General features: G+C 29.8%; 1 protein-coding gene and 1 pseudogene across 1 annotated transcript in view; both read left to right on the top strand.

The window, feature by feature from the left end:
- The window catches only part of LOC127745002 (vacuolar protein sorting-associated protein 2 homolog 3-like), a 17,181-nt gene extending 11,798 nt beyond the window's left edge, over positions 1-5,383 (top strand). The window contains exons 2-7 of the mRNA XM_052257952.1: positions 2,750-2,794; positions 3,721-3,825; positions 4,075-4,149; positions 4,704-4,778; positions 4,892-4,990; positions 5,351-5,383. Coding sequence (XP_052113912.1) covers positions 2,750-2,794; positions 3,721-3,825; positions 4,075-4,149; positions 4,704-4,778; positions 4,892-4,990; positions 5,351-5,383 — 432 coding nt within the window. The remainder of the gene's footprint in view (positions 1-2,749; positions 2,795-3,720; positions 3,826-4,074; positions 4,150-4,703; positions 4,779-4,891; positions 4,991-5,350) is intronic.
- Positions 5,384-6,229: 846 nt separating this feature from the next.
- LOC107475862 (gibberellin 20 oxidase 2-like) lies at positions 6,230-9,589 on the top strand (annotated as a pseudogene).
- The last annotated feature ends 1,860 nt before the right edge of the window (positions 9,590-11,449 follow it).

Below are 11,449 nucleotides of genomic sequence, written 5' to 3'. Positions count from 1 at the left end.
AATATTAAAATTTATAATATTTATTAAATTTTTATCAATTTATACAAATACAATAATATCAATACTTATTGAATATTCTAATATTTTTTATTATATAAAAAGTTAAATTAAATAAACAGTAAAATATAAAATAATATTAAATTAAATAAATAAAAAATACTTGCTAATTTTTTATATTTGAACTCAAAGGTAGAGGAAATGTTACTTGTTGAATAGAGAGTTTCAAAATGTGAACAGAGAAGCTGCTAGCAAAGCAGCGTTTTTATAATGATGATTTTTATCTTTTATTTTGTTAGATGATCTTTTTTATTCTTATTTTTTTTGTTAGATAACTTTTTTTATTTGATTTGATTGTTAAATAATTTTTTTATAATGATGATTTTTATCTTTTATTTTTTTTAGACGATCTTTTTTTGTTAGATAATTTTTTTATTTGATTTGATTTTAAAATTTAATTTTGATGTGTTGTGAAAGTCAACAAAAATACATTCAATGCAATAAAAATAAGAGATAAACATTGAATATGAGTACTTTAAATTATAGTAAAGTATTTAAAGTTAACTGAACTATTTTTTATTTTTTATAAATGCTGTGTGTTGATGAGGGATTTCAAACGAGCAAGCACAGCACGCTTATTGTTGTTGCTCATTCTGAGTGGAACCGCCATTAGAGCTCCGAAAACGTTTCCGCACAAAGCTCGCCAGTAGTGGGAGTTACTTCCTCCTTCTTTATTTCAACTTATTTATTTATGGAAATATTACTTTCTTAATTGAAGGGGAAAAAACCATTTTTGTTTATTTGGATGGATTTAAACTTAAAGAAAATAATTACTGAACTAGGGTATTATCCTTAAAAGGATGTATTTTCATATTTTTATGTGAGTTGAAAATAAGAGTTTCTCGTAAAAATATATTTTAATATAAAAATATAAAAATATTATTTACATACTAAAATTAATTATCAAATTCAATTATTATATATTTGTGTATAATTATATTTATAATTTAATTTATTTTAATATATATTTTATATTAGTAATTAATTTTAATGTATACTTGGCAGTTAGCACTTAGCACTATTGATTTATGAGTCCCGCTAGAAAGATAATGGATTATTTGTATGATGTGTACAATGGACTACTGATTTTGGGGTTCACCATGAATTAAACTCTTGATCTTTTGGATTTAGCGCTCTAATATTATGTCATGATACCACTCATCCCAAAAGTTTCAGCTGATAAAAAAATATAACACTATAATTATATCTCTAATACTCCATAAACCTTCATTATACACATGGTACAAATATTTCATTTGCTTCTCATGCTTTTCCTTGATATATTTATTACCTCTAATTAGTAGCCATTAAATTAGTTGTCTCTATTCTCTATCCTGTTGCCACTTCACCCTTTAATTTGTGGCGTTTGCATGTACCCTAGTTCCCACTTCTCTGTATTCTATTTCTATATATACACTACAAGAAAAAAGGCCTATAGCCACGCTTTTTTCTTGCCACGCTTCAAAAGCGTGGCCAAAAGTGGTCAATGGCCACGCTTTTATGAGGGTGGCAATAGATTAGAGATTTGGCCACTTTTTTTATTGCCACGCTTCAAAAGCGTGGCGAAAAGCATCAACGGCCACGCTTTTGTATGTGTGGCAATTGGTTAGAGAAACGACCACGCTTTTTTTTGTCACGCTTCAAAAGCGTGGCCATAAAGAGAAACAAGGACGTTTTGAAAGCGTGGCGACAGGGTTTCATTACGGCCACGCTTACAAAGCGTGGCCATATCCTAGTACGCTTTTGGCACGCTTTAAAAGCGTGGCCAAAATGTCCTTTTCTGCCACGCTTCAAAAGCGTGGCCGTAGAGCAAAACAGTGACGTTTTAAAAGCGTGGCGAGAGGGGCTCCAACCCATTGACCCTAACCCGGCCCCTGACCTGGCTCCCAACCCGGTCCCCAACCCAAAGACACTAACCCTAATCACTCGAAACCCTAAGCCTGAAGAGCGCCTCCCTTCACCCTTCGCACTTCACCCTTCCCCCTTCGCCCTTCGCCTTTCGCCCTGAACCCTTCGCCCTTAGCCTTCGTCACTCGAAACCGCTCATCGAATCCGCTCATCGCACTGTCTCCTACCTCGGCGACCTTATGGCCTCCTTCAGTTCAAAAATGTCCGTACTCTCTCTCTCTCTCTTTCATAAACCCTTCCTCACTTCAATTCTCTCTTTGATCGCCATTTCGTTTACTAGCTTTTGATAATTAGGTTTTTCTTTACTTTCCTTCGTTTTTGATTGTTATTTGAAAGATGATTTGCGTGTGCTTGTTGATCTGAGGAAGCTGTAGTTCCTGTTTGAGAATGACTTCTGCTTCACTCTCATCGTGCTCAATTCGCTTATCTCTCACTCGATTCCTTTTAACTTATTCTGTCGTTTTCGTGAGACTCGGTAGATTACTGGATTTTAGTATCCTGCTAGGCTTCTTTAATTATAGCTAATTAAGTGGCGAACATAGTCTCTGTGAATAAAATTTTTTACTTCAGAATTCGTTAGCAACTGGAATGTAGGTATCGATCATAGTTTTTACATAAAAGGTTGAACAGTTTTTGTGTGTGTATGTGTGTGATCAAGTTAAAAGGATTGTGCAGAATAGTTAGGGTAAAATTTGCTATCGTAGATAGCAGTGAATCAAGTAATCGTGTTTTTAAGTTTCTCTAAATTGAAGCATAATGTGTTCTTTTGAATCTTTTCTTTCAGCTCAATGCAGAGAAGAGCCCTTTTCAGCGGACTTATGCGACTCAGGTGTGTTTGTTTGCTGCTTTCTTAAGCCACTGCTTCTTGAAAATGCTTTGTTTGTAGTTACTGGCTTGTTCTTGGTTGATTAACTCTGTTACTGGCTTACTGCTTGATGATTAATTGATACCCTCATTCTTGCTTGTTCTTAGTTGATTAACTCTGTTTCTGGAAGTGAAATCATGGATAAGATTACAGGGTTTTGTGTTTTTGTTGAAATTATTGATAAAAAATTGGTTTGCTATGCTGCTGCTGCTGTTTTTGAATTTCTGGCTCTGTTGTTTTTGAATTTTTGTTGATTTATTGATTTCATGGTTTTTGTTGATTATTTGTTGCTGTTTTTGAATTTTTGTTGATGATTTATTTGATTTCTGGTTCTGTTGTGCAGCTGGTGTTTTTTATTGTGTTAATGAGAGCTGCTATTTTTTACTGTGATGTTGATTTATTGATTTCAGTTATGGATGATTATTTATTGAATGATTATTTGATTTCTGGGTCTGCTGTGCTGCTGCTGCTCTGATTTAATAATAAAATATTTTGTATTATATATGCTTTCCACTCTAGTTCCAGTTGTCATCCCTATTTGACAATGAGAAAATCTAGCTTTACCACCCCTAATTATATTAATGTATTCAATACACTTGTAACTTGACTCTAAATAATAAATTTTAATTACTCTATTTCTTAATTATTTGTCGCCGAGGTATGATCCACGTTTTCTCATAGGTTTCTTATGCATAATTACTTGAGAAGCTGTCACGTTGATCTGAATGTGTTCGAATTGGCTTACTTTTAGTTCGAAACATCTTATATATTGAAATAGCCTTCTGTCAAAAGTTTTGAAAGTATTAAAAACTATTATTTCTCTCTAGTCTTTAGATAATTTATTATGCCAAACATGCTAATATATTCTTCTTTTCCTGTGCAATATTCAGGCTGCAACTAAAGTTCTTGCTCGACAGTTGGTAAGGCTTACGCAGCAGATTGCTAACCTTCAAGGTAGTCGAGCTCAGATGAGAGGCATAGCAACTCACACACTGGTAAAGAACAAGCATTCTTTGAAAACTGTAGCTCATATGTAATTTATGGTGTAGTTTGTGTAATACTGCAGTCTATTGTTTCCATGCTCTCACCAATAATTGATTGATCATGCTCTCACCAATATTTCTTTTTGATTAATCTGGTTTAGCTCATTCTGTTTAGCTTGTTTAGTTCAACTAATTTGGTTTAGTTGAATTAGGTGGTTAATTAGAGAATCTAGACTGTTATATGAACTGCAATGATTTCAGTTTGTGGAACTGGTTAAGTCTATGGATTCTGTTTGCTGCTTGCTTGAACCTGGGAAACAGCTATTTACTGCTGCTGTTTAATAAGTGTTGCTGCTTCGTGCCATGTGTTAGAGACCTAGTAGATCTAGAAATTGTGCTATGTTTAACTGTATATAGCATGCTGATAACTCTGATTCTGATCTTCTACTGTGGAGATCTAAGATCTGGTTGAACTTGACTGATTTTATTTAATGTGCATAGCTTGTGTGTTTATTTTTCGTCTTTCTTGTTGTCGTGACTGTTCGCTGGCCTTATTGTCTGATCTAATTTTTCTTCTAATCTGGTTGCTGGACGGCCTTTTGTTTGATAGAGTATCATATTATGGTGTAGCTCATATTTTTCTTGGCCCCTTTTTTTCTTTGAAAACTATAGCTCATATGTAATTTATGGTGTAGTTTGTGTAATACTGCAGTCTATTGTTTCTATGCTCTCACCAATAATTGATTGATCATGCTCTCACCAATATTTCTTTTTGATTAATCTGGTTTAGCTCATTCTGTTTAGCTTGTTTAGTTCAACTAATTTGGTTTAGTTGAATTAGGTGGTTAATTAGAGAATCTAGACTGTTATATGAACTGCAATGATTTCAGTTTGTGGAACTGGTTAAGTCTATGGATTCTGTTTGCTGCTTGCTTGAACCTGGGAAACAGCTATTTACTGCTGCTGTTTAATAAGTGTTGCTGCTTTGATTTCGTTGGCACTGCAGTTCGTGAGGCTTCTCTCTCTCTCTCTCTCTCTCTCTCCAATTCTCTTCATAGCTTAGTTGTGCCTGTGACAGGTTGAAGAGGAGACTGGCATAAAGTTCAAACTTGAAGACATGGTTGATCTCACTGCTTTCTTGGATTCTTCAACAGGATGCAGATTTTTTCCCTCACCGGTATACCTTAAGCATTCTGCATCAACCTTATTGCTTTATTGGTTTTGCAAATAAATAATTTTGTCGCTTGAAAAAAGAGCTAATAACGCATCTGCTTTATAGTTGTTCAATAATTTAGTTTGGTATTTTGAGCATAGTTTAGTTTCGTGTTATTGTACTTTTAGATTTGCATTTACCAATCAGTGAGCATTCAATTCAATTTCTGGCTTTCTGTGGTTCAATCTAACAGTATTTTATCGTAGAATGTGAACCTGGTTTAATTTGGAATTGTTAATACATGCATAAATTAGATTATTTCTTATAATATTTTTATATATATCGTTTTTGTTGGTTCAATTTGTTCTTGATATTTTGCTGCAGGCTAGTATTGGAATGGATAACTTGAACGCTTAATGCACAAAGTGGAGCAGTTTTAGGTTGATTTTGATCTTTTACTAAGTATTTAGGTTGATGATCATCTCTATTAGTGTAATTTGATATATTATGAGCAGTTCTAACTTGTATTATTTCTGTATTTTTCTTCGGTTTTTAGTTTTGGAATTTGAACTCGAAATTTATTTTGTATTTGAGTAATAGTTTTTTAATGTATAAAACAATTATAGTAAATATCTCACTAATTATTGTTTGATTTGTCTTGTAATAAAAATTGCATACTATATTTGTAGGTTTGGTAATAAAAAAGGATTGAAAATTTATATTGTGTAGCAATGAAGATCAAGTAACAAAAAGAATTTTTTTTTTAATTTAACAAGGCTTTCGCCACGCTTTTAAAGCGTGGCTATATATTTTGCTATGGAGCGTGGCCGTATATCTACCTATCACCACGCTTTAAAAGCGTGGCCGTATATCCACCTATCGTCACGCTTTAAAAGTGTGGCCGTATATCCACCTATCGCCACGCTTTAAAAGCGTAGCCATATCTCCACTTACAGCCACGCTTTAAAAGCGTGGCTATATTTCCCACCTACAGCCACGCTTTTCCAAGTGGCAATTTGTAAAAAAGCGTGGCAAACAAAAAGCGTGGCAATAGGCTGCAAAAAGCGTGGGGATAGAGCAACCGCCACCCTTTGATAGGTCACCCTTTCAAAAGCGTGGCGGTAGCTCAAAAAGCGTGGCGAAAAGCTATTGCCACGCTTTTTTCAGCTTTTCGCCACGCTTTAAAAGCGTGGCAAAAGACGTGTTTTCTTGTAGTGGTATGGGTACCAATATCCCAAAACATCATAGTAATCCTCAAATAACATTATTATTATTGTAGTGATCGAGTTCACACTTCACAATTGTCTTCGCATTTCAAAGACAAAAATGGCTCAACCAGTGTTTGTTTCATCAGCCCAAATCCCAAAAGAAGATGAAAATATAGTGTTTGATTCATCTGTTATGTCATATGAAACCACCATACCCAAAAAATTCATATGGCCTGATGAGTTTAAGCCAAGCCAAGACATACCAGAACTTCAAGTTCCAGAAATTGACATGAAAGCCTTTCACTCTGGTGATCCAAAAGTTATATCAAATCTTTGCTCTAAGATTGATGAGGCATGCAAGAAGCATGGATTCTTTTATGTTGTTAACCATGGCGTGGACGCCGAACTCATAGCGAAAGCTCATGTTTTGATGGATGATTTCTTTGGCATGTCGTTGGCAGAGAAACAGAAGGCTCAGAGAACGCTTACAGATTTTCGTGGGTATGCTAGCAGCTTCACTGGCAGATTCTCTACCAAACTTCCATGGAAGGAAACACTCACTTTTCCTTACTCTGCTCAGCATTCATGCAAAGCTGTGGAGGAATATTTTGTTAATGCTCTTGGGGAAGATTTTCGTCACTTTGGGTGAGTTAGAATGATATAATGAATTTAATTTTGATATATGCCTGAAATGTTTTAATCTGGTTATATTTATTTTTTAAAATTTATTTATATAGTGAAGGTAATAAGTAATTATTTTTATAATAATGTGTCAAAAATGTAAAAATGTAACTCAAATTTATCTTATATAGTATTTATTAATTATCGCTAAAATTAATAAATATTAAATAAGATAAATTTGGATTAATTTTTTATTATTTACTGACGATCACGATTATTTTTATAATTGTAAAAATTAAATCGATAAAATTAACGGTTTAAAAGTTCAAAAGATTAATCAAAATTATATAAAATATAATGATTATTTTTTATTACATGATGTTATATGATTGAATCTATTGGTGAAATTGTTTTATATTTATTGGATATCAAAATTAAATTATTTTATCCCGTGCTTTTTATTCTAAAATTCCGTGGAAAAAATAATGAAAATTATATTATCTCTTTTTGTTTTATTTTATTTTAAATGTTTATTTTAAAAAATAAAAAATTAAGTCAAATTATTTTTAGAACATTATTTTTCTATTTTGTACAACTAACAAAATGGCTGACAGTAATCAGATCCGAAAATTGTGGATATGGAACCGATCCGCAAGGTTCGGATCCGATTTGCACACTAATCAGATCGGATTGCAGATTTTGTATTGATATCCGCATATCTGCGTATCTGCAAAAATAGAGAAATAAATAAGTAAATATTCTTTTTATGTTTTATTTCAATTAATAATTATCATATGTGTTGTATTATTTTAATTTATTATTTAAAAAAAGTATGTTTAATATTATTTTAAAAGTAAACATATTTAAAAGAATAGAAAAATAAATTTTATTGATATTTTTTTAATAAAAATAAATTTTTAATTTTTTTTTGTATTTTACAAATATATTCGATATACGATTCGATCCATGCTTAAAAACTACGGATATTGAATCCAATTTGATCTAATAATTTTAGTGTGAATCAGATCGAAATTTTAACTATATATAATTTGCGTTCATCTTTAAAAATTACACTTTACTTTCAATTTAAAAAATTAAAAGAATCTATTTTTGTGAACATACATAGCATCATTATTGTTAATTCCGTCACGTTAGCCTTTTCCGTCAATTATAATAGAATAGTATAGTTATTATGAAAAAAATAAAAAACAATTTATAATATGATGAAATATTTAAAAAATTAAAAATATAATATAATAAGTAAGAAATTTAAAAATAAATTAAATTTTAAGGGTAAACAAAACCTGGTTAACTTTTTTCTAAAGAGAAATGTTCATTTTAAGATATATATTTTCTTTAATTTCAATATACCTCAGAGAATTGTTTTTAATTTGTCAACCTGGCTGCATCAATTTTAAAAGGAAAAGATTAATTAAAAAATCTTGACACATATATATTTGTATTTGATAGAGAGTTCTACGAGAAATACTGTGATGCAATGAGCAATCTAGCCCTTCAAATCATGGAACTTGTGGGAATGAGCTTAGGAGTTGGGAAATACTTCAGAGACTACTTTGAAGAAAATAACTATTATGCGACTGAATTACTACCCACTTTGTCAAACACCTGATTTGACCTTAGGAACTGGGCCCCACTGTGACCCTAATTCGCTTACCATTCTTCATGATGATCAAGTTGCTGGTCTTCAAGTGTTCTTCGATGCCCAATGGTACTTGGTTCCTCCAAGACAAGGTGTCTTCGTTGTTAACATTGGTGACACATTTACGGTAACAAATCTTTATATTGTAATCTTGTTAGTTGGTAATTGGTTGATGTAAAAATAATAATTAAAAATTGTTATATAATTTAATATATTTAATTAAACTGTTTAATATAATATATATTTATATTTTAACTATTATTTTTATATAAAAATATATTGAATAGATGCCAATTAAAATTAAATATAGCATATATTACAGTATGGTGTAATTATATTCCTGAGTACATACATATACCGATTGAGTTGAATAATTGACATTTTAATTTTATTCTGCGTGATTTCTCAAAATTAATAGCTAATATTAATATACTTGAAATAATAATAATAATGAGTGTTAATTGATTTTTATAAAAATATTATGTCTACACAAAAAATTAATCATTAAATAATTATTATATATTTATAAATAAATATGTGTATTATTAACTTATTACATTAATATATCTTTTGTACAATACTGATTTAGTAATTAATTTTTAATATATGTATAATATAATTGTTATTTTTATTTATTTATTTTCAGGCTTTATCAAATGGAGTTTACAAGAGTTGTTTGCACAGAGCTGTAGTGAATGACAAATCAGCAAGAAAATCACTTGCTTTCTTCCTGTGTCCTAAGAGGGACAAAGTTGTCAATCCACCAAAGGAACTCATTACTGAAGAGAATCCAAGAAAATATCCAGATTTCAAGTGGCCAACCTTGCATGAATTCACTCAGAAACATTACAGAGTTGATGAAGGAACTCTTGAAACATTCTCCAAGTGGCTTTTAGACAATAAAACTTCAACCAATTAATTAAGAGTGTCTCTTGTATATATATATATATATGCCATCCAAATTAAACCAACAAGTATGTAATAATCGAACTTTATTTTCTTATGTTTAGGTGTGGATGATGATCATATATAGTCGAGACTCTTAGGAATGATATAATAAAGTGCTTGGTGCATGTCTTTATCGACTTTTGAGTCCTTATATATAATAATATTATCATTTTTAAGCTTTTAAAATCATTTTCTCTTTTTTGATTAATTATTAATGAGTTGTTTTTTCTTTTCAATGAAACAATAATATTATTAAGTTTTAAAGTGGTCTTTAAATTTTCACTTAAAATTTTAAAATTGATCATTAAATTTTCAATTATTTCAATTTGTACATGAATTTTTATTATGTAATTTATATTAGTCCTTCATTAGTAGCGTGTTAATTAATATGACATCATGAATGAACAATTAATAATATATAGTCTAACCAAACTATATCATTTAAATTATAACTTATTAGCATAAAACATCAATTAATTGCACATATAATAAATAGCAATTTTACGTATTATAAAACAATTTATTCATATGTCAATTGATATCATTATGTATGTATCACAATATAATTTGTTTATATATTACTGACCATTAAAATTTTAGAGATAAATTTAAAACTGAGAAAAAAAATTCAAGTAACACTTTTAAGACTTAATTTAACATTATTCTATTTCTTTACTTCAAAACATCCAAAGATTAACGTCCACATACATTCATTATTTTGCTCTTAAATCATGATTTAATTACCTTCTCACATCCTTCAATTTGGAAAAATTGTTACCGAAAATTCGTCTAAAAGAAAACACGTGTAGGACATATTCTGATCTATATCTAAACATTTAAATATTAAAATTTTGTTAAAGAATCCATCTAATTTTCTAATTAATCTTTTCCTTTTCAAAATAGATGTGGTAATTACAAAAACAATTTAACTGAGGTATTGAAAATTAAGGGAAATACCATCAAAATAAAATTTTTCTTTCAAAACGGGGTTTACTTTCCTTTAATTTATTTTTTCTAATTGTTTGCATTGCTTATATATTTTATTTTTTTTATTTTCTCTTTTATATTTTAAACAAAAATACTATGTGCATATAAAAAATCAATTACTAAATCAATCATTATGTATTATATTCATACATATTAATTTATATATTTTTTTAATTAAATACTCAATCAATAAAATGATCAAACTTGTATCAAATTTATCAAAGTAGAATAATAAAAAAAATTTACAGTAGAAGAATAAAATTTTATGAAACACCAAAGATCGATATATTTTTATACGGTGAGTGAAATGCCTTTATTATCAATGTTGTTAATACATTTATGATTTATGTTATTGTTATATGGATAAGTTTCATACACTCTGTGTAAAGGGGAAAAAAAAAACAAAGAAATTAAGTTTCATAATTTTCATACTCCATGACAAAAAAAATATGTATAATCTTAATGTATGAAATACCGTAAATAAAATAATAATTAGTTTAAATCTATCTTTTATGCTCCATCTAATAGAATTTACAAGAGTTGCATGCACAGTAGAGCTGTTGTGAAGAACAAAATTGTCAGAAAAGCACTTGATTTCTTTATTTGTCCAAAAGTAAACAAAATGGTGACTCCTCCTTTAATTTTACTAGTCATGTAGTGAGGAAAGGAAAATAGAGAAATATGGTGTGGAATGAGATTGTTTGATGTTAAAAAAAAATAAACACTAAGGGCCTTTAGCCTTCTTTCTTAAAAGAGAAAGAATTAAAAATGTTTTCACTTTTAAAAAGAAATTCAAATTCTGAAAAAACAAATAGAAAATGTTAAAAGCAAAAAATACAAACCCGTAATATTGAACTGATAATGGAATACAAACCATCGTTTTTAAGGAGATTAAAAAAAAAAAACTGTTCAAACTTCAAAGTAATAAAAACAAAGTAACATAAGTAATACTACAGTTCAATACACGGTTATAATCCACCATCCATTACAATCACACACCTAACACCTCATTAATGATTTTTTTTTTTTTTTTTTTTTTTTTTTTTTTTTTTTTTTTAC

The sequence above is a fragment of the Arachis duranensis genome, chromosome 2 (assembly GCF_000817695.3).
Source record: "Arachis duranensis cultivar V14167 chromosome 2, aradu.V14167.gnm2.J7QH, whole genome shotgun sequence".
Classification (NCBI taxonomy): domain Eukaryota; kingdom Viridiplantae; phylum Streptophyta; class Magnoliopsida; order Fabales; family Fabaceae; genus Arachis; species Arachis duranensis.
This window is presented reverse-complemented; position numbering and strand designations above follow the sequence as displayed.